This window comes from Symphodus melops (genome assembly GCF_947650265.1).
Source record: "Symphodus melops genome assembly, chromosome: 1".
In the NCBI taxonomy this organism is placed as follows: Eukaryota; Metazoa; Chordata; class Actinopteri; order Labriformes; family Labridae; genus Symphodus; species Symphodus melops.
In genome coordinates this window covers 43,280,168-43,308,154 of record NC_136691.1, presented here as the reverse complement: position 1 = coordinate 43,308,154, position 27,987 = coordinate 43,280,168, and the positions used below count along the sequence as shown (strand labels likewise).

At 38.7% G+C, this 27,987-nt stretch overlaps 3 protein-coding genes across 5 annotated transcripts; 2 read left to right on the top strand and 1 right to left on the bottom strand.

Moving 5' to 3' along the window:
• Positions 1-329: 329 nt before the first annotated feature.
• ntng2a (netrin g2a) lies at positions 330-17,353 on the bottom strand. Its single transcript, XM_079344555.1, has 14 exons — positions 17,070-17,353; positions 14,653-15,063; positions 11,464-11,722; positions 11,186-11,331; positions 10,831-11,069; positions 10,131-10,303; positions 9,710-9,733; positions 4,470-6,242; positions 3,475-3,546; positions 3,169-3,243; positions 2,419-2,586; positions 2,186-2,329; positions 1,204-1,293; positions 330-1,099 (listed from the first exon to the last, which is right to left on the bottom strand). The coding sequence occupies exons 2-14, from the start codon at positions 14,887-14,889 to the stop codon at positions 969-971; spliced, it is 3,531 nt and encodes a 1,176-aa protein (XP_079200681.1). The 5' UTR covers positions 14,890-15,063; positions 17,070-17,353; the 3' UTR covers positions 330-968.
• A 687-nt stretch (positions 17,354-18,040) lies between these two features.
• Positions 18,041-22,549, top strand: med27 (mediator complex subunit 27). The gene is made up of 8 exons (XM_079359884.1): positions 18,041-18,283; positions 19,023-19,167; positions 20,000-20,130; positions 20,671-20,764; positions 20,979-21,086; positions 21,171-21,212; positions 21,294-21,371; positions 22,324-22,549. The coding sequence occupies exons 1-8, from the start codon at positions 18,081-18,083 to the stop codon at positions 22,456-22,458; spliced, it is 936 nt and encodes a 311-aa protein (XP_079216010.1). The 5' UTR covers positions 18,041-18,080; the 3' UTR covers positions 22,459-22,549.
• Positions 22,550-24,288: 1,739 nt separating this feature from the next.
• Positions 24,289-27,987, top strand: LOC306829870 (uncharacterized protein). Of its 3 annotated transcripts, XM_079353071.1 has the most exons (6): positions 24,289-24,419; positions 24,864-25,222; positions 25,395-25,545; positions 27,249-27,358; positions 27,430-27,468; positions 27,789-27,987. In XM_079353071.1, the coding sequence occupies exons 1-6, from the start codon at positions 24,399-24,401 to the stop codon at positions 27,808-27,810; spliced, it is 702 nt and encodes a 233-aa protein (XP_079209197.1). In that variant the 5' UTR covers positions 24,289-24,398; the 3' UTR covers positions 27,811-27,987. The 3 variants fall into 3 exon arrangements, with proteins under 3 accessions (XP_079209197.1, XP_079209196.1, XP_079209198.1); XM_079353070.1 differs by lacking the exon at positions 27,789-27,987 and having other exon boundaries at positions 24,290-24,419; positions 27,430-27,773; XM_079353072.1 differs by lacking the exons at positions 27,249-27,358; positions 27,430-27,468; positions 27,789-27,987 and adding an exon at positions 26,415-26,885 and having other exon boundaries at positions 24,291-24,419.

Sequence of the window (27,987 nt, the reverse complement as noted above, 5' to 3'; positions counted from 1 at the left end):
CATGACAGGAAAAATGCAAATAAAAGTATCTGTAAGTGACAAATTGTAGTTAAATCCCTTCAGTAGTTATAATAGCACATTTGTAGAGTTTTTAAAAATGTTTTTTTAATTATCAAAAATTAACTGAAAGGCTTTTTCTTTACTTTCAAAGGTTTGATTACATATGCAAACTTTCTCTTTTCTTTCTTTTGTTGCACATGTATTTATCTATCTTTCATATTTTTTTAACTACAGATATTTTTGTTATTTTTGTACATGTTCGATATAAAGACATCAATAAATCAAAGTTTGCTAAAATATATAAACACAGTAATGTAAGAAAACAAAAAGATACTGGAGTCAAGAACATTTTCTAAATATTTTATGACGCATTTTGTTTAAATATTTCTGGGCAATTTGTTTCCAGTCAAAATGTAAGTTCATGATAGTGTATCCAAAACTCACGTTTTAGCAATGAATGCGTGATCTATATTTTTTTGTCTCATCTTTTCTTTTAAAGTCATTTCAGCTATTTCAGGTCAAAAAGTATATTCAATTGGAGCCCATATCTGTTAAGACTTATTGTTTGGTACATACACTGTATGCTGATTACATGCGTTATTAGCGTTTTATATGCTGTAAACTTACTGTTGTTCTGTGTCTGCTATAGTAACAAAACCCTTTGATCGTCTGTGTCTGCTATTTTTCTTCAGTTGTATTTTGCATCATCATGGTGTCATGACCAGACTCTGGCCTATTACTGATGCCTTAGTAGCAGAAATTATTGTGTTTCTAACTTTTCAAAATGTTGCTCCAGAACACCACGTCAGACTGTGTTTCATCCCCATAGGTGTTTCTATCATGAAAACACATCCTGTGCAAACAGGAAACAGGTACAGTTCATTCAACAAACAGTTATGTATTAAAATCCTCTTTAATATTCATTCCTTAATGTGACAAAGGGCATGGTCTAATGTGAGTGGGCATGATTAGAAAAAGGCAGAGTACATCAGACTCAGGGTCAAGATGTACAGGTGTGAAGTCAAAGAAGTGGAGGAGCCTTCAGTGTTGTCGAGACAACCGTCTTTCTTCAAACACACACCCTTTTCACAAAATGGACCTGAACACATGAAATCATTAGATAAATGTAACTTGAGCTGCGACATTATTACACTCCCTGCCCATCATCACCTGAACAATAACATTATCAAGTGGTGGGTTTACCTGTGAAGTTGTCAGGACAAAGGCACTGCTGGAAGTCGACACAGGTTCCTCCATTTTGACAAATCAAACGCTCGTCATCACAGAGGTTCTCTGAGGAAGATTGATGAGTGATTATAAATCAAATTAAGTAAGTATATTGAACAATTTCTATTAATTCTAAAAGAGGGTTCAGATAAAGAAGTTTATCAGATTTCTTCATTTTGAAGGAAACTCAATTATCTGTAGAAATTGTAATCAACCACTGAAAAGAAAGTGTGGACAAAAGTCCAGCACAGGCTTAAGCAGAGTTTGAGATTTGTGTCATCTTTTTTATAGTGTTCTTTCATTATTTTTCATCATTGTAGCTCTGGCTGTTTCTCTCCTCTTTCATTCAGCAATGTTAGTACCACCATTACCTCCTGTACTAAATTATAATGGGTTGAGTTCTTAATGTTGCTTCAGCATATCAGGAAACAGCTGAATCCAATGCCTCTTTTTGTTTGTTCGGGTTGTTTTTCTTCCTTTTGTGGCTCAGTGGTGGGACTGCTGTCTCTTATTCAAAAAGTTTACAGTTCATTCCAAGCTCACGCAGTCAAAATGTCACAGTGGCCTTTACCAAGATACTGAATCCCAGATTGCTCCTTGTGTTAGTCAACAGTGTTTAAATGTGTTTGAATTGGATTAGTAAGACACATTAGTGTAGAAATGCTTTAAGTGGTCAGACGATTAGAAACAGTGTTATCTAAGTGCAGTCTATTTATATATGGCTCTTTGGTATTCTTTGTCAGTAGCAGTATACTTTCTTTTTATTTTGAATTTTTGATGATGTTGGAGCCCATTAAAGGGGACCTACTCTGGGATTGTGACAATAGTGCTGTTGCTATACCTGGATAAACATACTTTGAACATACTCTGATTCTGAAGGACATTTATTCTGCTTACTTCACAGTGTAGTGAACACACAGGAATTGATCTCATAGCCAAAGCCCTCTGTCATGTTTACCTATGCAGCTGGCTCCATCTTTTCTCCAGGTGTATCCAGGTAGACAGTTGTCACAGCGCCGGCCTGAGGAGCCAGGTTTACACTGACAAAGGCCCGAGTCAGAGCAATGAGGAGAGAGACTGCTGACTGGATCACAATCACACTCTGAGGACAGACAAAGTCAGCTTTATTATCAACATTGTCTTCATTATCATTACCATCATTGGGCATTTGTGTGTGTCAGTGTTACTGACCGACACAGACTTGCTCATCGTCCAGTGCCACAGAAGTGTTTCTATAATAACCAAGACGACAGTATTGACAGTTCTGTCCTCGTGTGTTGTGTTTGCAGCTGACACAAGTGATCACGTTGATGAAGTCAATGTAGCTGCAGCGGTTGGAGTGACCATTGCACTCACAATCTGATGAGAGGAGAGACAGACGATGTGACAACAGACATTGTGTTAATTGGGTAATTTGGGGACAATAAATCCTGTAACAGAATTCAAGTTCTAGTATTAGAGGCACTTCTTTGTACTTACCTACAGCATCTATTTTTTAAACACACATTTTGAGTTTTACAAACTCTTACATTAATATCACAAAATGACAAAATGAATGAAATCAAACAGACTGGTGAGACAAAATATGGACACTAATGAATATGGCAGGAAAAATGGTGACAGATCCATGATTGGGAAAAACAATGTCATAATAATGATCTACTGTGTATACTTTGGCCGGTCAGATCCCACTATTGTGTCACCACAAGTAACCAGGAGAAGCGTTAACAGCCAAAGAGCCAAAAGGATGCACCATCTGGTGTTGAAGCTGTTTGATCTTTGTGAAAAAAATAAAAATAAAGAGGTATAGAGGGAACGTGTTTTTTTTAATCCTTTTTTATCTGTGTGAGGCTGCATTTGTAAAGGAGGTGGAAATTTACTCTGATTGCAATGAACAAGTGTGAGGCCAATAAATTTATGACCAGTGAGCAGAGGTCTTACCCTCAAAAGTGACGTAGGCAATTTTAGACAGCTGACTGAACTTTGGTCCTCCTGGAATCAGAATCTTCTGGGGTGCTTTAGACAACAAGAAAACACCCACAGCAACAGATTGGAGTAAATGTTATAAAATCAGAGCTCAGTACTCAACTAGTCAAGACACGTGGAACTTTCTGTGAATACCCCTTGAGATGTATCTTCTAGTTTTCATGGGGGTCACATTCTACTACTGCTACTACAATTAATACTATTTCTGCTGTTACAAATGGTAGCCAGGTGGGGGCAGAAAGGAGTTTATGAATGGTATACCTTTCTTTTTCTCGTAGTCCTTCTCTTCTTTCTCCTTCCCTTTTTTTACCTTCACTTCCTTTTTGCTTTCCTCTTTGACAGAGAAATAAGATAAGTTAAGATTAGATAAGATATACATGTATTCATCCCTAAAGGTACCAGGTTGCTAAAGTAACCTAAATGACTTAAGTTTGACAGGAAAGGAAAATGTTTGAATTGTTTTTAAAAATATGATCCACGGTTCATTTTATTAGGTTATGTAACGAGGGAAGCTGCTTTTCATTAAAAGAGCAATATGTAACACTGAAACATAGCATTAAACATTGATACTGCAGTCCAAAATAATGGAGAGAGCCCCCTCTTCCTAAGAGTCGCTAAATGTTTCCATTTCACAGACACGGAAGCTTCAGGGTTTAGCCACTTCTGCATCAATGTTAAAATCCTTCTAACCTCTTTATTATCCTAGTTCTAGAACATTTCTGGTTATGTAGCTTATCAAAAAAGAACAGCTTTTTAGGTTGAGTAATCGGTTATATCTGAACCAGTTCGCTTGCCTGTGTCCGAACTAGGGGGATTCCAAATTGGCTGTGTGGGTTCCTTAAAATCGCCTACCTTCTTTGGTCAAAACAAATACAGATCATTCCCTACTAGAAATGAAAATCTGGCAGGAAGAAATACTCGCTGGTGCATTGCTGTCAGCTGCTGAGAAGTCAGCACCTCAACATATCAGTTTCCTTAACGTATGATTATATACTGAAATTTTGTTTTTTAAATGTAAAACCTTTAGGTTTTTATGCTGCTTTCTTAGCCGGAACTCCCTTGGAAAGGACAATTTATATATAAATTCTATTTTATGATTTCATCTTGTAGAGATCTTACATATTGCTCCTTTAAACCTTCAGTCATTCAGAAGTGATCATCTACAACTGCTGAAGAAGACCACATTATGTTGTTGAAAGCTTTGAGGCAAAGTAAGTTGAACTTTTTAAACAACAGAAGAGTTCTTTGTTATGTACCTTTGACCTCCTTTTGCTCTCCTTTCTTCTCTTCCTGTGAGTTTTTCTTTTTATCAGACCCATCTGCTGTTCTAGCATCATCTGTATTCTCTCCAGATGACTTCTTTTCCATCAAAGCTGCTGAAGGATCTACTTCTGGATTATCTACTGCTTTGGGGGATTCTGGTCCAAAAAATGGGTCAGGACTTGCACTATCTAGTGCTCCTGTTGTCTCTTGTTTTGAGTCTTTCTTTTCATCTGATGCTGATTCCCCCGTCCGTCCACTGGCTGTTGAATCCGCTCCAGATGACTTCCCCTCCATCAGAGCTGCTGAAGTATCAACTACTGGTCTAAAACCTAAATCCATATTTTCATTATCTACTGCAGTAGAATCTGGTCCACCTGATTCTATTGCAATATTTCCAATCTCTCCTGAATCTAATCCTACTGAAACAGAATCTCCTCCAGAATCAACTGATTTTGATCCAGGAACATCAGTAGATCCACGAGAATCCTCTGGAGTGGTCCCGGCCTCAGCAACAGGCATTATTCCAGAATCTGGTGGAGATTTAATTGAATTTGGATCACCAGGAAAAGGGAGGGTGGAGTCCACAGTAGCCAATTCGCTAGCAGGGTCATACTGATCCACATAATTGGAGCTTGCAACATCACCTTCCCCTACTTTTGAAGAACGCATCAAAGAATCCACAGGAGCATCAGGAGAAGATGCTTGAGGAGAGATTCCATCAGGAGAAGGAATATCTACCAGAATGTCTGGAGTCCTAGAGGAAGACACTTCTGGAGATACATCTGGAGGAGGTACATCCAGAGAAGGGACATCAGGAGGATTTATATCTGGAGGAAGTACACCTGGAGTAGGTAGATCAGATGTAGGTACATCCAGAGGAGTTGAATCAGAGGGAGGTACATCAGGAGGAGGTACATTGGGGGGAGGTACATCGGGGAGAACTTCATCTGGAGGAACAACATCAGGAGGTGGGACTTCCTGAGTTACGTCAGGAGGTGTTAAATTTGGAGGAGATGCGTTTGAGGGAGATAAATCTGGAAGGGGTACATCTGGAAGAGATAGATCAAGAGGAGCTTCATCAGGGGAAGGTACATTGGGAGCTGATGACTCCACGGGTACATCTGGTGGAGGCACATCGGCAGGGGGTAGAGCAGGAGAAAATGTATCAGAAGGTGGTACATCTGGAGGAGTTATATCTGGAGGAAGTACATCAGGAGAAGGTACATCTGGAGGGGGTTCATCTGGAGGAGGGGTAATAGAAGATGGAACTTTGGATATATCCGAAAAAGGTACATCTGGGGAGGGTACCTCAGAAGCAGGTACTTCTGGAAATGGTAAGGCAGAGGATATGTCAGTAGAGGGTACAGTAGGGGAAAGTACATCTGAAGGAGTTACAACAGAGGTGGATACTTCAGTTGAAGGTGCATCTGGAAGAGGTATATCAGAAGTAGGTTTATCCGGAGTGGCTCCAGAAGGAAAAGCATTTATTGAAAAGTCTGAAGGAACATCTGAAGAAGTTCTGTCAGCTCCTATTGTAGATGAAGGATCTGCAGCCTGTTTGGATGTGGCTGAATCAGGGGATTGAGTATCCCTAGATGGAGCCCCGTCACTGCCTGGGGTTATGGATGGTGTTGTTGGTAATCCAGGTGATGGTGTAGCACCTTCAGCAGAATCTGTGGTACTGGTGATCAGGTTTGAAGTATCAGTCCCAGAGAAGGTAGAGTCTGTGCTGTCTTGTGAAGAGTTGGAATCATATGGCGCAGTCACTGGACCAGAAATAGACACCTCAGAGTCAGTACTAAGGCCTGGGATTGTGGGGCTGTTGGTACTGGTGTAACTGGAAGGACTGGTATTGCTAATAATGTTACTGAGGGTGTTTGTGTTCGGCACTGTGGTAGCTGTATTGTACAGCAAGTCTCCAGTCTCCAGAGCTGGACTGTTTGGTAAACTTGTGTCGGCTATAAGTCCTTTTGTGCTGCTATATGGAAATGCATCAGAACTTGTGGTACTAACAATACTACTGATAGTAGTAACATATTTAGAACCAGTGTCAGTTATTGCAGTAGTTAAATCTACACCACCCCTAGGATAGTCACCAGTATCACCAGTGCTAATGAAGTATATTGTAGAGCTTGTATCTGTCTGGGTGGTAGTGATAGTTCGAACACTGTAAGTGTCAAAACTAGAAACAATATCTCTTATACTTGTTTCTGCAGTACTTGTGATGTCTGTTGCAAAAGTACGGTCAGTAGTAAAAATGTTGGTGCCAATAGTGACAGCACTGTTAGTTGTCGCACTATCAGTAAGAGTAGTGCCATCTTCCAGAGCAGTAGTAGAAGTAAAAGAAGTAGTAGTAGTTGTAGGAGAAGTAGTGTCAGTAGAGGACGTATAATCTGATGTTGTATCAGTAAAAGTAGAAGGGCTTTTAATTGAGGTGGTATAATCCATGATAGTTGAAGTTGTGATAGTAGTACTTGTAGTATCATCTGTCATAGTAGTAGTCAAAGTTATAGGAGGAGTAATTTCAGTAGTGAGGGAAGTATAATCAGTTGTTATATCGGTAAAAGTAGAAGGACTTTTAGTAGAGGTGGTATAATCCATTATAGTTGAAGTTGTAATAGTAGTACCAGTAGCTTCATCTGTTAAAGTAGTGGTCAAAGTTGTAGCTTCAGTAGTAAGGGAAGTATAATCAGTGATAGTAGTTGAAGTAATACTGTCAGTTAGAGTGGCATCATCAGTCGAAGTAGTGGAAGTTGTTGAAGTAGAGGTAGTGTCAGTAGGGTATGTAATATCTGTTTCTGCAGTAGAACTCATACTGTCAATAGGAGTGATATCATCAGTTATAGAAGTCGTAGTAGTACTGCCCGCAGGGGCAGTATCATCAGTAATAGTAACAGTGCTAGTAGTACTGGCAGCAGGGGTAAAATTATTAGTTATGGTAGCAACAGTGGTGGAAGAACTGTCAGTAGGGATAGTGAAAGCAGTACCATCAGTTACAGTAGTGTCAGTAATTGTTGTTGTTGTAGCACTATATGTAGTAGTAGTACTAGTAGTAGTAGTCGTACTGTCTGTAGTATAAGAAGTAGTAGCAGTAGTAGTAGTGTAAGTCACTCCATCTGATGAGGCAGAGGGTCTATCAGATGCTGCTGAGTTAGAGTCCCCAGCCGCTGTCAGAGAAGAAGAGTTATGTCTCTTTAGTGAATCTCAGCTCTCTGTTCTCTAAAGCCTCATCAAACTCTGCAAAACATTGAACTCAGGGAACTCTTAAATTGACCTAAATGTAAGGTCATAGAAACCCTCATAGCTAAATTGTTTGCTGGCAGTAGAGTAAAAAAACGTTCTTTGGAGACAATAAAAAATGTGAACTACAAATTTGTTTTCCCCAAGCTAAATATTGTCTAAAATCCTCCATAACCTACAGTCTGTTTTTGCAATATGCAGACATAAGCCCCTGTCATACATGCACTTCTCTGTAAAATTACAACATTAGGAGGGGTATATATTCCATGATTCCATTTACCCCTACTCTAGGGGGCTTTTTACTATCCAAATCGTCCAAGAAAGAAACAACCATTTGTGACGTCAGTCACCAATGGTCCTCCTGTGTGGGACAGTTGTTAAAGGCATCAAAAAGGTTACTCTCAAAGATTTCAGTTCCTGAATGTTCTGAAGTTGTCTGGAGAATTTCAGGAGTTTATGTGTGAAAGGGGCTTTAGTCACTCAATGACACCATATGACTGTTTTTCCTGAATGTCCCAGACCCCTTAAGACATCCTGTTCCTATACTTAAGCCCTGTTTCCACCGAGCGGTTCGTCTCGGTACGGTGCGCATTTTGTGGCATTTCCATAGACTAATCCCAGGAAAGATTTCCAAATAACCAATCCGTACCGTCCTACTTTTTGGGACCCTTCCATTGGGGTGCCAATGCTGCCATCACTTTATGCTGTCACCCAATAAGCCAATTACGAGCCAGTCAAAGCATGTAATGTGGAAACACTAAGTTCTGTTTTGCAGAGATCTTTTACTGGACTCTAATTCTTCTGCAACAGTCACCAAATCCAACTCTATTCTAGCAATCAATTGTACTTTCATAACACATAGACTTAACATGAGAGGTTATGGTATGGTTTTGTGGATTTAGTTACTGTTACGTCTTTTGGGTAACTATCAACTATGGGGTTGCTCTAATCTTTCTATTTTCTGATCATTTGTTCAGTCACTATTGCATCCTGAGGGATCTAGAAAGCTACATTTGTAATGATACTTTTTAAAATCACAATGCAGTCTGAAGCAGAAACACGAGATACATGTTTATGATGAAATGTCTTAGCGCATTAGTTTTGCTAGATTGTGTTGTTGTGAAAAAAATGGAAAATAATAGAAAAATGATGATCTTGAATTCCAAAATGGGTAAATCTGACTGAGAGGTACCTACATCTTCATATTTTGAAGTTATAGACCACTAAAAAAATTATCTGCCACAGATGACAAGCAGGGACTAAGCGCCGGTGTGTGTGTGTGTGCGTGCATGTGAATATGTGTGTGTGTGTGTGTGTGTGATTGACAGGTTAAAGAACACTAATACAGATTAAACACACACACCATCTGTCAGCGTTGACAGCAGATTAACTTTCAGACTCTCCTCCAAGAATGCGCTTAAATTTAATTTGCCCTCAGGTAATTGACCATATGACCAATTAGAATGAATTAGATCATGCTTTATTTGACATGTATGACGTATGTATTTTTCGGAACCTCATGTAAAATACATTAAGCCTCTTAACTGTATCAATTGAAATATTTTGTTCATTTTAATTTTGTGTTCTTTTTTTAGCATTTTTTACAAACTGACTGAATATTTGTTTTTAGAAAATGTTGATTTTTAATACAATAACAAAACTGTTTGGCAAAGTTGTCCCCCATGATGCAACATAGACCACATATACAGTATGTATATCTAAACATGGAGACAAAGGTGGTAAAGAAATGAAAGGGACACATGATCAGAAAGACAGGTTAACAGGTAAAAAGAAGGACAACTGAATAGGTGAATAGGTCTTGAATTTCCCTCGGGATCAATAAAGTATCTATCTATCTATCTATCTATCTATCTATCTATCTATCTAGGTGAGCAGACAGACAGGTGAACAGGAGAGCTGATAGGCACGTGAAAAGGTGAATAGATGGACAATTAAACAAGTTCAGACAAGTGAACATGTAATGACTACTTACTGGTTGCTGATTCTGCTGCTTCACCTGAAAAAAACAAAAAACGTGATTTGACGTGTGAGTGTGTCCTCTGACTGGAAACTTTGTGCACTTGTGGATAGACTGGTGTCTATCAATACTGGATGTTCACATATGTTCAGGTGGTGGAAATGTGCTCATGTACATAGGTGTAAACATATATTTGAAGATCTTCAGGTATCCAAGGATGTTAGAGTGTGACGTTAGTGGTAGTGGGATTATTTTTCTACGGATTGCAATAGTTTCAGGTATGTTTGGCGTATGAAGTGCTTTTGTGTGCAGTGCTGATGTTGAACTGCCAATGCTAGCAGTATTAAGTACGGTAGTAAAGATTTTGTTAGTATTTGGTGTTAGCATTGTGTTTATCAAGCACATGTAGGTGTTGGCAGTGTATTTTGTGACGTACATGTGTTGGCAGTTCCTGTGGGCATTGGTAGGTATGATGCTGGTTTCCAGCTGCGGGGATTAAATCCCGGGCCACAGCGCTCACAGTCCTGTCCACTTGTGTTGTGATCACATTCACACTGCAGTGTTGCATCACGTAACACACACTGGGATGCATGCAGGTTACACTTACACCTGCAGAAAAACACACATACCTCTTATTCTGATTTAATATTGAGGGTTCATTGGTAAAGTTGATGTTGATGTTATTACTCTTTTTTTTACATTGATAAAACATTTGAACAACATGAAACTGTTGCTGATTTGGTGAGGTTAAAGGTAACTGGAATTACTTTGATGGATTTATAGAAAAAGCTCCTGATTTGGGTCTTATTATTTCTATGTGCTATACACTGTTTGTCATGAACAGCACATAAAAAATGTTTAACAACAAATGTATGCTAAATGATTAAAATCATCAGGTTTTATAATGTGTTGTTACACATTTCCTGGCTCCAATGGCAAAGCAGCACAGTGAACGAAAGTACCAGTACCTTAAGAGTCATTTATTGTTTCAACATTGTCCAAGAGACCAAATTGATTGAGAAAAGAGTTAGAATGTTTTCTCAGGGGTCTGTATTTCCAACACAAAAAAAATGCTTCTGAGGTGAAATTGCGTGAGTCAAGAAAGCATCTTTGAACATACTGTACATTGATATTACCTGGCGGGTACGTCAATGTTGGAAATAGCATAGAAGTATTTCAGCAGGTTATCTCGCTGGACATAGGTCCCTCCCAGAGCTGGGCGGAGGAGTCTCAGTCTGAGGTTAGTAAAGGTGAAGAAGTCTCTCAGACCCTTCATGGTTTCCATACGGGTGTAAAGGGCATCCATGTTGATCAGCTTTGGCCCTGCAAACACTCCAAACCGAGCACGTACCTCGAATACCACCATCTTCTCCTCCTATTGGACAAATACTTACAGTGACTTTTGGGAATTTTGGGATCACTACACTAGTCTTTTTGTATAATTAGGTTATATCTTTGACAGAATGACCAGAATCAAGTCAAGTTACCCACCTTAGCTCCAACCCAGCGGGAGTACTGCTCGGTACAGATAACCCTGGTTAGGTTACTTGGAGCTAATTCGGAGACTCGTTTAGGAGACATACCAAATGCCTCCAGACAGTCATCAGCATAATACTGATATGGCTGCCACGTTACACCTGAAAATCAAACACTGATTTAATTACTACGTTGTTTCTCCTCTATTATAAGGTAATACAAACATTATGATCAGATTTCAGATCACGTTACTACTAACTGATGTATAACTGATAACCTAACTTCAACCTCACCTTTATCAAGGGATTTCTCCAACACCATGCTGGTTGGTCGGCCATACTCAAAGGTGATTGCGATGTCATCGACAACTTCCAGACTCTTGTTCCAGGACAGCGTAATGTTGGCCAATAGGGGCTCAGGAAACCTGGACCATGTGACTGTCTGCCAGTAGGTGATGAGCCCCCCTCTCTCCCTGTCTCCCATCAGCTGAGGGGGGTGAGACAGGTCGGGGCTTGAAGCATCACACTCATCACTGCACAGGTAAGGGTTTTCCTGCAGAACAAGAATTAAAAACACAAACAGAACAAGGTGTTCATTTAAAGTCAGTTACAGGTGTATTACCATGATTTTCAACTGCAGGAAGCTTTGGGAGTTATCCAAATTCTGAAACTTGTTCTAAAATTCAACATTACCAAGAAAATCGCCTGTAAAAAAGCTAATTAAATTAGAAATAAATATAATGTTGACAATGATGTCTCAACCCTATAGGATGTTTCTGCTATACATAGGAAGTGTGTGTGTGTGTGTGTGTGTGTGTGTGTGTGTGTGTGTGTGTGTGTGTGTGTGTGTGTGTGTGTGTGTGTGTGTGTGTGTGTGTGTGTGTGTGTGCGTGTGTGTGTGTGTGTGTGTGTGAGAGAGAGAGAGAGAGAGAGATTAAAACTGATGTTAATCTGATCGGTGTGTGTGTGTTAAAGACTTTAGCTGTTGCTGCCAACTGTCACACTAGAGATTCAAAGGACTTAAATCAGCACTAACTATTCCAAAGTGACACCTCTTACAAATTAGATAAACCAGTGTTTCTCTGCTGAGGTCTGCATGTTGGTTAAAGAATCATCTTCACAGTAGGGCTTTCAAAATTGACATTATTATGGAGAATATTAATTGAAAAAATTATACATTATTATTGAATGAATGAAACCTTTGTTGGCCCTATAGGGGAATTTGCCTTTCACAGACAGTATAAAACACTACAATCAAACATATACAGGATAGTACAAAAACATTAAAGCATCACGTAATTAAATGAGGGATTTCAGTAGCAAGTTAAATAAAGTGCAGAGTGCCGAGTTCATATAATCAGAGCTTATTAAGCAGCTGAATGCTGCGTGGTACAAAGGATGTAATGCCTCTTTTAGTCCTAATCGGCATTCTGTACCTGCTCCGACCAAAGGGGGTGCAGAGGGTCAGCTGTAATCTTGTTGGCTAAATTCAATCTGTCAGGTAAGAAGTGCTGCATATTTTTTCCCCAGTTATCTTGCTGCCTAGTTTAACTGCCTTGTCCAGTTGGTTCTTATTTTGTGCAGACAATGCTTTTTTTCCAAACACTGAATACAAAAAATCAAAACACTTTTAATAAAACTCAAATCATTTCAGCATAGTGCTGTCAACAGTAACATTTCCCTCAAACAAAAGTTGATGTGCTGTTGATCCAGTGCAAATCTTGCATTTGTGTTCATCTTGTTTGTCAATTATTGCGCCAAGATACTCATACTCCTTTATAATTACAATTTCTGTGTCCTTCATATTTACAAGGCAGAGAAATGTTTTCTTTTCTGAAATCAATAATCTTTTATTTAGTTTCTTTGTGTTTAAAATCAACGAATTATCAGAGCACCAGTTATTAAAGTAGTATATCTTAGCTCCATAATTGGTCTCATTGTCATTAAAAGACCTGTCAGAGCAACATCATCTGCATATAAAGAGAATTACAAAGTTGAGAGGATGCATCCAGTGTGAGTGCTTATTACCAATGGCTTTTTCCCATTTGGCTGAAAGGCAACAAACTTTTCAGTAAGGAAGTTATGAATCCGCCTGATGAGGCTGTGGTTGACTGTTTGTTTCAGACCTTAAGTGAGATAAAACAATGTGCTCCAAACATTTCATAACAACACAGGTCAGAGCAATGGGTCTAAAATCCTTAAATTTAGAGGGGCTTGTTTTTGTTTTACTGTATTTTACTGTGTTTTCCATAATTTTGGAATTAATTCTTATTTTAATGACATATGAAAAAGTTTTGGGAACACAGGCCCTAACTGCTTACAGCATTAAACTCCAACCAATCAGGGCCATTAATCTTGGAGTAGGCCTCCAAGAAGAAACCTTAATAAAAGTGTCATCTTTTCTCCAGTCTCCCATAGGCTCTAATGAGGATTGACTATCAGTCTCATATAGCGCACATAAATTGTTTACTGTTTTAATTGTTTGTCATTATTATTAACTCTAATGCAGCATATCACGTTGAGATTCCATTGCAATCAAACTGTGCAAGTAACGTTAAAAAATAATAAAAGTAAAGGGAACGATTTGTGTCTATCCTGCCCAATATAACTATGTCTTTCCTTACCTTTTTTTTTTTTAAGGTTTCTTACTCATTATTATGTTTTTTGTAATTTTAGTCTTATGGGGATTCCAATTAATAATAATGTATTTTTTGCTTCATAATAAATAATTAAAACATGACTTTGGTGTCTCAAAGGAACCATTAGAAAGACAGCAGGACTCTATGAGTGTTAAATCTGTGGGCTAGGACCCCACAGGGGGTCACATGCTAACACTGAAGGGTTACTATACTGTACAGTAGGTGATTGACAGGTAATTACTGTATCGTCTCAAGTATAAGATAATTGGTTTCCTTCTCATGTTATGAGTGTGTGCTGATTCACTGACCCAGCGTACAATGAAGATATCGCATATTAGCACATCAGTGATATTTCGATGCTACTGGCTTCACTTACCAACTGCTTAAGAAAAGTGACCAGGTTGTTACACAGCACTGGTTTTCTTCTCTATGAAGCAACTGGTTTTGTTTAACCAACTGTGCTCAGAGGTGTTGTAGTGATGTCTATGACAGTTTGAGCCTTTTTTTAAGCTGCAGTTTTTTTTCTGCAAAAACAACATCCTCATATGAAAAAAAAATGTGTAAGTAGTTTTATTTTCATATCCTATACTATGATATGTACATGACTTTGGGTTTCTAATTCTAATCAGTCTCTGTTGTAACATGATATCAATAAAAACTAAAACATAACTATACTATGAGAAATCTAAGAAAAAACGTTGGGGTAGAAAATCACTGCTGACATTTAAAACTTGACACAACTGGTCAGAGATCATTTTAATATTTCAGATATAGCCTTGAAAGACACTGAAATAAATCCTTCACCGTGTGTGTTCAGGTGTGTGTTTAGTGTGTGTGTTCCTACCAGAGTACAGAATCTCTCTGGTGGGTTTCCGCAGGTGATGCCTGGGGGGTCAACTTTGATCTGCATCACCTCCTTCATGTTGGCAGATGGAGGCTGACAGGCATAAAACTCCCATCCTGGTCCAGCCTCTGAGACACGTAAAGATTGACAAACATCGAACTGACCACCGGTCTGACACCAGCCCAATGATGGCAGGAGGAGCGAGAAGCAAAGGAGGCCGGGGAGGAGGTGAAACATGGTGGTCTGGCAGTCAGACAGACGGGAAGTTCCTCGGGAGGTCACATTTCAAAGTCACCTCCCACATTTTGAATCCATATGGTCACTTCTGCTCTGCTTCTTTAGACAGGTGCTTTTCATGATAAACAGGTGAAGCGTTCAGTTGCCCCTGAAGATTCTTCGCTAACTTCCAGTCTGAAAAACACCAAAAACAGGAATAACAGAGAAGCAACATACAGAAAGGCCTGCTCCCACATAGTCTAAAAGACCTGATGACCATAAGATCTTACCAGATCATAGCCCTGAAGACATTTTAGTCCTTGTTGACTTGGTCCAGATAAGGAGTTAGACCTAAGGACAGGTAGACCTTGCCACACTTGGTTCAAAGAGACCTGAAGACTGTTTTACCTCATCAGACCTTTCCTACAGACATAACGGCAGTAAGACCTGAGGACAGTTAGGCCTAAGGGTAGTTCAGCCACAGGACAGTTGGAAGCCATTAAACTTTGTCCAGATAGACCTGAAGTTAGTTAAACCTGAAAAAGGTTAGATGTGTGTCAGGTGAGCTAGACCTAATAACAGACAGACCTCATGTGACCTTATCCAGATAGACCCGGAGACATTTGTCCCACTTTGGCCAGATTGACTGGTTTCCGTCTCATCCTGAGAACAGTTCCACCATGGGACACTTAGCTATCAGGACAGATAGAACTGACCAGACCTGAGGAAAGTTAAAATATCTTTTGACTTTGTACATTTAGACCTGAAGACAGTATGACCTCTTTGTCGAAGTAGTTCTGGAGACAACTGGAATCTAAATCACTGCTCATGATTAAACACTTTTTTTATTCAATGCTTGAGAACAGACTCAGAGGTCAGACAGATATCTTTAATATATAAACAAAAATGATCATGTTCAGGTGTGTAAAGTTGTGTGTGAACAGCTTTTTGCAGCCTCCAGAGAAATAATGTTGGATATGAAAACAACCTCTGTTACTGTTGCTTTGATCATGTCTGTCTGTCTATCTATGTCTGTTTGTCTATCTGCCTGTATTTCTGTCTGTGGATTTGTGTGCGAACATCATCATAGATGATTAAACTGAGACTCAGAGACTTTGCCTGTTTTTCTTTTTTATTACAACGTTTGTGTGGCAGATTTACTGAAACAGGATCTCAGTGCTCACTGTATGAGGATGACCTGTATAGTCTTAATGTGCTATAATACCTGTACCAAACTCTTTAGGATTTATTTTTGAATCCAGTGAATTGTAAATTTGTTTAGACTGCTCTGTAATACATTTTAATAACTTTGTTTCTAATATTCACACACACAAGGTGCTCACAGCATAATGTGTCTTTCTAAACATAATAGTAGTCAAGTGACAGCAGGGTACACTAAATATTGTGCACTGAACTGTGAACACTGACAACAGATAATAGACATTACACCTGTTGTTCTAAAATGGATAGACAGGTGTAAAATTGTTAATTATCTGTCTGCATGCGTGTGTCTCTACTTGTCCATATGTCTGTCTGCACAGATACATTGTTTACACTTGTCTGGCGTTACCCCCATGTCTGTGCACCTATCTGTCCCAACTCCTCTACATATATTGACTGGACTGTGTATTAGCTCAACTCTCTCGCCAGCTCTGTCTATTTAACTGTTCTTCATTACACCTGTCTGTCTCCACATCTGTTCGTCGCAACACTTTTTCTGTACATCTGACTGTCTAATAGGTCTATCTCAACACATACCTGTCTGTCTTTACAGCTGAGTTACCATACACTTTTAAGTTCCTTTGCCTATCTCTACAGCTCTCTGTCTCTATAAAGTAAACAAAATTGTTTTTTGGGAAATCTAATCGTTAAATTATATGTACTGCATCTTTAACTAAAAGTTTAGATCATAGAGAAGTCTAGCATTTTGAATTCATTTGCACCTGTTTGTCTGTTTGTCCCCTGCCTCTACGAAAGTCTAAAATATAAATACAGGTTTTTATTATTTTAACTGCATTTAAAAAATCAAGTTCAGCTCAAAGAGAAGACTTAATTACATCCACCAGTGTGTCTACACCTGTCTATCTGTACTGCTTATTTAACATGTCTAGCTCCGCACCTCTCTGTATCTATAAACACATTCAAAAATGCAGAAAAACTTGGTGTCTTTTTCTCAGTATGTCTTTCAAAGTGTTACTCACCTGTTTATCTTTCCACATGTCTGTCTGTAGTTTGTCTTCTTGATAATCTGTTCAAACCTTTGCCAAAATGCGTGAAACCTTCATTATGCCTTCAATAAAATCAAAATGTATTCTTCTTTTCTTCCCTTTTTATCTTACTCCTCATTCTTTTCTCCTTCTCTTTTCTCCTCTTTATCTTTTATAATCTCTGCTCTCCTGCTCTTTCCCTCTTCCTCCCCCTCTTCTCTCTCCACCTGAAGATAAACCTCTCTGAGCTCAACTGACTTTATCTCTCTCTCTCTCTCTCTCTCCCTCTCTCGCTCTCTCTCCACTCTTTTTTTCTATCTCCCTCTCGCACCCTTTTTCTCTCCAAAGATTTATAATGTGATTAATTCAACAAAACAAAATGTCATATTGGTTAATTGCAGCATAGTCTTAGAAATGATTAAGTAATTATTTTCATTTTTTTAATCATTAAAAAAAGAAAATGTAATATCTCTGCATCTGTTTTTAGTGCATTTAAAATGTGAGGTTTGTTTGAGGTTAATAATGTCATTCAGCATTAAGTGACTTTTTTCACTTAATGAAAATGAGGGCTAGAGTCAGAATGAGCTGATGTTTAATTACTAATCTAAATGTGTATATTGGTGAGTCCAGTCCCTACAAGAAGGCGGGGCATGGTGGAGGAGTGTACCAACAGAGGTCTTAAAGTAGTAACAAAGGTGGCTAGGTTAAGTGGAGAGAGCATTCTCATCGTTGGGCTTCACAAGCACAATGCCTTCTAAGAGACCAATGGTTGATGTCACTGAGACTTTGTCTATTTACAGTCTATGGTTAAAATGTATACTTTTATTAAAGCACATTGGGTTCACGTTCGTATGAAATGTGCTATACAAACAAAACTGAATTGAATATCAGTCAACATATTGTACATCTCTTAGTGGGAAAAGTTCAGCCAAAAAAAAAAAATCAGCCATCGTCCATATGACGTCATATCTTCGCGCCAGTTTTTCTGAGGAAGAGAAGTAGAAGATGGCGGACGGGGTGAACGTCGGAGTGAACTTGGATGCTTTCTCTCATGCCATCAGCGGCATCCAGGCGCTCCGCTCCAGCGTGAGCCGCGTGTTCGAGTCCCTCAAGGATGGCATGAAGAACCGGGAGACCCTGGAGGGTCGAGAGAAGAAGTTTATAGCTGAATTTCAGGACAACCTGCAGGCAGTCAACAGAGACCTCAAGTGAGTCCTGCACACATACCCCTCTCAGCTGGTCTTTATTAAAACTCTGGATGGATCAATGGTCCTATCTCAGTCTCAATGAGGTGTGTCACAGTCTAAACAGATTTAAAGCTGTGTACCTGGTATATCTTTGATGAACTAATCAAACACTAATCATTGTCTCACTTTATATAGTGTCTGTATGTTTACAGTCTCTGATCATTGAAATGTGACTGAAACATTGATGTAGTTTAGTGGACAGTCTGCTCCAACCTTAGTTTTTCACCAGAATGATAAAATCAAGCAGCCAAACATTTAACAATTTAACATTCATCTGTGTGTAGTGTGTCCTTTTTCACGTTATTTGAGCCACATTAAACTTATAACTTTTTTTTATTTTCTTCTTAATTATACTTTCACCTGTGAGTAATTATTATTAAAAAAAACAGACAATATTATTAATGTCTGTTTTTTTGTTGTTCTCTTATCGTCATTATTATTTTTTTTATGTCCACCGTTGTCTTCTGTTACATGTTCGTAATTAATAAACAAATCAAATCAAACATGACATTAATATTAAAAAGTGTAACGCAGAATTTGAATGGTGCTTGTTACTTCTCCTGTAAGTTTATGTTTCAGTACTTAGAATTCAGGTTTGATCTTCACTCGGCTCTTATATTAGATCCAGGCCCCTCTGTCTATCTCTGTCCCCATGCTGTCGCTTTAAACCTGTTTCTCTCTCCGTCCGTCTTTCTCTCAGTGAGTTGGAGCGGCTCAGTGGTCTGGTTGGTCGCCCCTCAGAGTCCCATCCTCTTCATAATAGTGGCCTTCTCAGTCTGGATCCAGTTCAGGACAAGACTCCGCTCTACTCACAGCTGCTGCAGGCCTACAAGTGGTCCAACAAGGTAAACAGGAGCTTACAGTCTATCAAGCTAACAGGGCTAACAAGCTAAAAGGCTTACAGGCTAAGGTTTGTGTGAGCTCACTTACTCTTAACAAAGTGTGCTAGTGGTTTACTGATACAGATACAACACTGGAGTTTCCTTTGTCAAGATGAATTAAAAGTAAATATCATGGATTGAAAGAAATGGAAATAATTTCTAACCTATTTTCAGTGATTCTCAGGCTTCTGTCGGTGATTGATCATCTTTATCCTTTGACGACACAGTTGTCTCCTGGTTTGGAGCTTTGTTTCAAGAAAGAAAGTGACCCTGTACTTAAGACACGAAGGGTCACTGATAATACTTGTTATGTAAAAATAGGACTCATACTCTGTGGACTTTGCAAAGTCCAGATCTCATCCTAGTTAGACAACAATGGGTGACATAGTACTCCCATGTGAGACAGCCCACCTTCATTAAAATATTAAATGAGGAAGTATATTTTGGAAAAACGGTGTTGTTCATCCCTCTAGTCAAGTTCAGAGACTTGAAGAGGCTCCTCTGGCAAAACAAGACTCAACTCATTTCTTTGATCTGAAGGGATCTTCAGCTAATTAACCAGCTGCGACTGTCTCTGCACTGAACCTTTTACAAATGACTTCACATTGTGTGAATCTTATTGATGTCTGTTACTATGATAACCACCCTCCATCAGGACCCTCTTATCCGCTGTAAGTGCTCCTGTCACACCTGACACACACAGCTGATCCACAGCCATGAAAACCTCTGTGACCTCACACACAGCACATGATGAGGACGATTATGATGTATTTCTTTATTGTATTTCTGTGTGTAGTTGCAATACCATGCGGGTTTGGCCTCCAGTTTGTTGAATCAACAGTCGCTCAAACGATCGGCCAATCAGATGGGTGCTTCAGCCAAGCGACGACCCAAAGTCCAACCCAGTACTCTAGTACTTCCTCCTCAGTAAGTACTGCAACTCTGATACAGCTGCCACTATGCTTTAAAACTGCATTAATAATTAACAGTGTCCTGTGCTACTGAGATAAAGCAAACTTTTGTGTAGTAGTAATTTTTGTATTAGACGTATACAATATGTATTTTCTCTACAACTAATAACCAGCCTGAGGCCACCTAAAAGGTGTTACAGCTTTGCTCTAAGTGGAACCGACTCGTTTTATGAGCTCACAATATCCCAACTTATTGTGAGTGATGTACTGACTGAAGCAAAAATGATCATCGTGCTAATTTCTCTGAAAAAAACGTAACTAGTGCTCAACATTTTACTAGTCATGCTCTAATATTTCTTAATTAGGTACTTCTCTTTGATAATTTACCAGTAAGACTTTATGAAACCGGTCAGAGAGAAAATGAACAGAGTAGCAGTTGATTTATTTTTTTATTTTTTTAATTTATTTTAGAACCAAATAAGTGAAGTACAGATGTGGCTTAATGTGTAATCTCTATGGTGTTCACTCCCATATCACTCTGTTCCTCTGTGTACAGGTATGTGGATGACGTAATATCTCGGATCGGTAGGATGTTTCCAGATATGACCATCGAGCTGTTCAGACCCAATGGAACCTCTGCCGTACTGCTGGTAACAAAACGTTCATTTTTTATTAATTTTTTTAAAGACGACACTTCAGACCATGTTACAGGTATTCATAGACCAGGTGGCAAGTCTGTTCAGACAGGTAACAAAGAACAAGGTATCTGCTGCAGCCTAGGTAATAAATGTGGACAAAGCATATTACAGGTGTTCTTTAGACCTGGTAGCAAATGTGTGTCTGTCTCATGCACTTCCCTCTCAGGTGACCCTTGGGAAGGTGTTAAAGGCGATTGTGGTGATGCGCTCACTCTTCATTGACAGAACAGTTGTTCGAGGATACAACGAGAATGTTTACAATGAGGACGGAAAGGTGAGACCTCTTCCTCACCTGACAGCTAACTTGTGATACCCGTTTGTTGGTCTCCATGGTAATCTGTCTGTCTGTCCCCCTCAGCTTGACATCTGGACTAAGTCTCAATACCAGGTGTTTCAGAAGGTAAGACTTACCTGTCCTCACCGTAACGACTGCATACCTGAGCTGAGTGAGCAGTGATCTGATTGGTTGTATTGTTGCTAGGTAACAGACCACGCCACCACTGCCTTACTGCACTACCAGCTGCCCCAGATGCCGGACGTTGTGGTCCGATCCTTTATGGTGAGACACTGATAGTTGTCAGCTGTCCTAAAGCTGGTTGTCTCTCTTCCTCCCTGTCTCTCTGGCCACGTTTACACCTTACATTATCATCCATCCTTGGGGATCTGATAACAAGTGCATCCTGGGGATAATGACAGATTAAGATCAGCTCAGACCACGTACTGTACGGAGGTGATCTGACACGTGTTTATCCACATTGATGTGGAAGTGGAGAAGCTCATGCATTCGGGGCAGCATTAAGGACCAACCACTTAACTGGGAGAACAATGCTGCCTCCCGCTGGGTAGTAGACACTAAGTAGTTACATTGGAGGCAGGTAAGTAAGATCCTAATTCAAGAGTTCAAGACGATGCATTGATAGTTCAAGTGTAAAGTGCTGTGAAAGGATAAACACTGTATTTAAAGGGATACTTCACCCATTTACATGAAGCTGTGTATCATTAGAAACATGTTAGTAATGTTGAATGGTTGTGAATCCAGCCCTCATTTTGCCCTGAGACAAGAAAAATATTTTTCTTTGCTTGAAATGTTTCTTCATGTGATGCAAAAAGCGCCATATTGCATCACATGAAGAAAACTTCCAGGCAGGGCAAAATGAGGATTGGATTCACAACCATTCAACACTACTACCATGTTTCTAATGATACAAAGCTTCATGTAAATGGGTGAAGTATCCCTTTAAGTTCTAGCCACAATTAGCTCTACCCCTCTGTCTCTGTACCTACATCTCTGCCTGCCTGTATGGCTTGTTGCAGAGCCATATTTAAGGAATCTTTCTTTCTATCTTCCAGTCTCCTTGTAAAAATGGTTTCAGAGCCATTTTAAACTCTTCCTTGCTGTATCACTATTATCGTCTCTGTATAGATCTGTTTGGAGAACTACATTAAATCATTGCAGTCTGTAGACCTGCATACAGAGTCGTATTAAAGTCTTCCTGTCTGTCTGTCCGTAGACCTGGTTGCGAAGCTACATTAAACTCTTCCAGTCTCCGTGTCAGCGATGTGGACGTTTTCTGCAGGATGGACTTCCTCCAACATGGAGGGATTTTAGGACTCTGGAAGCATTTCATGACACCTGCCGCATGTAGGGAAAGAACTATTCCACTTGATCTCTTTATGTTTGTTTTTTGTTTGTATTTTTGTAAAGAAGTTTTAATAAATGTTCATTTGATTTTCTTACATCTGTTTCTTTGAGTGTTTTTCTTTTTCTGTTAAAAAAACACCTAATTTGAAAAAAATAACTTAATTGAGGACTTTGAAATGGCAGCTGAGCTTTAAATAAACCAATCATTCATCTATTAAATATTGAATTATCACCTGGTCAGTTAAGATGGGGTCATATTTTATAATGAAGCCACTATCAGTATCCTGCAGCTTAGAGACCATCCAACAATAACCATTAACCTTCATCAATTATTGATCTGCACCTGCCCTCAGAGGGAAACAGCCACAGTTGGAAAATTAAAACATTTCTTTGCAAAATAGACTTTAATATTTAATTATTATTACTGTGATTATCCTTGATCAATGATCAGACAGAAGACCTACTCATACGTGACTGAACCATAGTGTTTCTTTACAGATCATATCACCTCTTAATAAAAAAAAGCGTCTTTGATAAAAGAAGTTCTCACATTTTTAAAAGGTATTAGATACTTCTTCAATCCCAAGGAAAATATATTTGATCATGTAGTCGTACTTAGACCACATTGTTTAAAGTCCATCATGTCACATATCAAAACACTGAAATAAAAATGTTAAAACTTTGTGCTGAAACAAAATCGTACAAACACGCATACATTCCCTGATGACACTGGAAATATCAAGGTATTAGTAGCATTTCTTCTTCATTTCATATCTATCAAATAATATACAGAACATATGTAACAATAAGAGTCTCTATACACTGAGAGCAGACTGATATTTCATAAAAAGAACATTGAAGGACACGCTGACATTTCAGTTGCAGATCTTTAGGAGAAAGTTTGAATCTTCACGACTCTGGGGTTCAAGATGTGACTCGAAAGACATTTACTGTCTGATATTTAATGTCAGTTTTTTTGGGGGAAAAGTCGTCAGATCAGAGTGGATCTTGAACCCTGTACCTGTTCCTGACACGAGGAGCTTGTCTAAATCAAATTAGAAAAAAACTATCTTGTCTGCAAGAATCTGCTTTTATATCTTGTTTATTTAATTGAATATATTTCACACTCACCCTGGTCTGTCTGATTCAAAATCCTAAAACGTTAGACCCTAAGATTAAAATCCTCATACACTTAGATCCCTACATTTTATGATAATTGGCCTTACCTTAGAATATTTGACCCCTTAGATTTAATATTCTCCTATTCATACATCCTGACATCCATTGACTCAAAATCAAAACAACCAGATTCTTACAATTTAAGAACCATATAACTTTAAATCCTTACACCTATAAATACTACAAACTCAAAATTGTAAGAAAATAAGGTTTAAAAAATTCAACTCCATGATTGTTAGACACTCACATTCTTAGACCCTAAGATACTTAGACTCTGAAATTTGAGATAATTGTAACGCCTGGTCCACACACTTTTCCATAAAAGTCCCATATTCTAGGATTATTACACTTTCAAATTCTCCCAGATGTTCCTTAGACTCTTAGACCCTGACTTTTAATAAACTAGAGCTCCAGATCACCCTTAAGCCTGGGACCCTCACAACCAGAAACCAGAAGAGTATTTGTCTGAGGTGTTGGCTTTTAAAATAAATTAACTAATAAATTGAATAACTTCTGATAATCCTCTTATAGACAAAAGGGAATTCTGTGGTTTTAACTTTGATGAGAAGTTGTGTGTTGTGTTTTTAAATGTCTGAAAAAAGAACAAAAGAAACGTCCTTTTCCTCACAGCGTTATCAAGCAGTGTTTCCACCTGTAGGACAGGTGTGGCTCGTTCACTCAGAGAAAACAAGCAGCAGACTTTGATTGTGATTCACGTCGAGCAGACACACAGGTGTAGAAACTACTGTTGGACCAAAGGCTTTCATGGTTGGATCAGTAACTGAGGTAACAGTTTTATATTTTTAGATACTCAGTTCTGTTTAAACAACTAATTCTAAATTTCATGACAAAACACAAATTATTCCAGAACATTAAAACTGGGTCCATTCTTGGAAAACCGTGGAAAATGTATGATTTCACTGTTTGATCAAACTTATGAGGTCATTTGCACAGATTTTTTATTTTTATTTTTTACAAAATTTGTTTACATGTTTTTGTGTTGTCAGTCTTTTCCCTCACTGCCTTTGTAGCTACAATTCTGCAATTCTTCACAAACTAGTGCCAGCTGTAGGTCAGGTGAATAATTTGAATAGTGTGGTATTTTTTAGTTTGCAGTATGGTGTAGCAGTTTATAGTGTAGTTGTAGTTTGCGTTGTAATAATTGTTTGTATTTTACATCTACAATATCTGACCTATTTCTCTCCTGTGTATGAAATTTGGTCGGTCTAGACTGAAGAGGAAACAGGAAGTGGGAAAACTGATAGGATGGATCACAAAAAACTTCTCACCCCTTTTAAAGAGAACAGTACTGGACCTGATCAAAGACCTGGTCCAGAGTCACCTTTAAAGGCGGTTTTCTGTGTTGAAGATCAAATTCTGTCCACTATTGACACCAGTGCTCTACTGGCTGCTACTTCACGAGATGACGAAGAGGAGGAGCAGATAGAAGAAGGGAAAGAGGATGTGGAGGATGATGAGGAAGAAGAGAAGGAGGATGATAAGAGTCTGAGAGAATGTGAAATGAAGATGAAGCCTCATCAGGAGCTGAACATCAAAAGCAGCTGTGTTTTACTAGAGAGACAACGCAGGTACTTTCCTTCTCTACTGGGCTTTTATAGAGGCCAATGAGGTCATCGCTGCAGTCACATGTTCAGGATGCTGTGTGAAAGCATGGCTCCTGCCCAGGTGTCCTCTCACATACAATGAGAGGTGACTTCTTCATAAAATAATTCAATAATTGAATGATGCCATACCTTACAGGAAACGTATCACTCAGGGTTGCAGGACACTACAAAATCTTCTACCCATAATCCATGGCAGTGGGGTTGACATGGTTACAGTGCTGGAGAAAACAGTGGCTTTCCTGGAGATGGTCCAGGAATTAGTTCCAGCTGAAGACGCAAATGTACAGGTATGACATAGATCCATCCCAACACACACACACACACAAAATCAATAGAAGTTTTTGAAAAAGTCTGAGGCACTCAGGGTTAAGTATAAGAAGTATTTCATTCATCTGGGCTAAATATCCATAAAAACATGACATACATCAAAATGTATACAGGACACCAAGGCAGATAAAAATAACAATACAGTATTTTAAAGTGACTAAATATACAAATAAAAACCAAGACATTTACAGGAAAGGAATAACGTCCAGTTCCCCATTTAGACCTGAATATTGCATAGCTTTCAATGTATAAATCCAAAAGGAATCTCTTTTGAAGGAGCTTTTTTAATCTGTATCCCCGTATTACGTTTCATTCTGCTGATGTAAAAACAACCACAAGGACATTCAAGTCTATAGATCACATGTAGCATTAAAATTTATGAAATACTTAAAGGGATACTTCACCCATTTACATGAAGCTGTGTATCATTAGAAACAAGGTAGTAGTGTTGAATGGTCGTGAATCCAGCCCTCATTTTGCCCTGAGACGAGAAAAATGTGTTTTTCTTTGCTTGAAAGTTTTCTTCATGTGATGCAAAAAGCGTCATATTGCATCACATGAAGAAAACTTCCAGGCAAAGAAAAACAAATTTTTCTCATCTCAGGGCAAAATGAGGGCTGGATTCATGACCATTCAACACTACTACCTTGTTTCTAATGATACACAGCTTCATGTAAATGGGTGAAGTATCCCTTTTAATGTTAAACTTATAACCTGATGTTACATCTGTAAAAAAACAACTGGTATTTGTCATATTAACAACAGTAATTGCAATTACCACGTTTGTGGTTGCCTGTTCTTTTGCCCAAACAGGTTTTTTGTGTTACAGGGGGAGATAGCTTTTTACCAATTTTTAATTTAGGGTAGGAGCACTTCTGGAGCTGATGTTGGGAGAATGTGGGAGCATCTGGAAGCGCTTCTCTAAAAAAACTGTCACTTTGTAGTATGCCCCAAGTTTCTTTTTTAATTATTTGTTAGATTTGGTTTGCTCTGCAACTATAGTGTGTCACAAAGCACACTTGATCAGAAGGTAGTTGCCCCTGCTTTTGGACTAGCAGCTGTTCTCTAGACAAACATTTTGCTTAGAAGCTGTATTAATTGTCTTACGTGGGTATCCTATTTTCTTAAATCTTTGACTTATATCTTGAGCATTTCCCTCTGAAATCATATGCGTTTAATTCTGTCAAACTGTGTTCATTTTGAGACATCTACTCTTCATTCTTTACATGTAGGACTATTTCTGAAAGCTCAGTCTTTAATTGTTCAATTGGATTAGACGATAAAGGCTCATAGTACTCACTGTTGTTCAGCTGTCTCAAGGCCTTTGCCATGTATTTGTCTCTGTCCCACAGAGCTGTCCATGCATCTGCTTTTCCACAAAATCATTATGCTTGCGTACCTCGATGCGCAGCTGTATCATCATAGCTCAAGCCTAACCCATCATTAATACACCGTTATATGTCCAAGTCAAAGGGACTAAACCATAAAAAAGAGCAAAAAAAACGCCAGTAAACCCAAAGATGAGCCTTACACCCTAGACCAAGCTCAGCCTTCACATATAACACTAGAGATATAGCACTAGAGAGAATAGTGTAAAGATGATTTTCTTACGCTTCACTTTCAACCCTCATATTTCCTTTACATGTGCCGATGTTGATGTCAGCTCAGTCCTCCTGCTGAGCTCTATACTGATTGGCTGCTGCAGAGTAGAGAGAGCAAGGACATCAGCCATAAAATGGCAACTGAACAAAAGAAGGAAAATAAACTGAACAGGTGAGGCAGTCTGAAATCAGTAAAGTCAGATACTGTTTCATGAGACTAAAATACTGAAGTATGTGTCACAGGAGTGGAGGCGTCATGCTGCAGAACAAGCGAGACAGGAGGTGGGCAGACAGAAAGGGTTTTTAACAACAGTGCCAGCAGCTACATGTATTCAACGGTAATTTCTAAACTTTAGAAGACAAAATGTAAAATAAATCTGCAGCTTATCTTTGTTTTACAGACGTAATTGTGAAAATGTAATTTCATACTGATTCCATGTCTCTGTGATTTAACTTTGCATATTAACATTGTGGATGCACAACATGTAAAGAAACAGCTGGGGTTTCACACATGTTCACACGTTAATTTGTTTTCTCTAAAAATAACTAATAAGTAACCTTTTTTTCTGAGTACATTTTAATGATCTGTTTTCTTCCTACAGCCTTCTGTCTTCAAATTTCTGACATGAGACTTTATTCTGCTGTTCAACCATTGTGGTTTCAGTCATCGATGGCATCGTTAAAGTTTTGGGAGTTATAGTAAAACGTATGGATTTGTGTGAAAGTAAAACCTAAGTTTAGAGTTTTTGACTTTTATTTTGATGAAAGTGATTATCTATAAAAATAAAATTCCAGATCAGA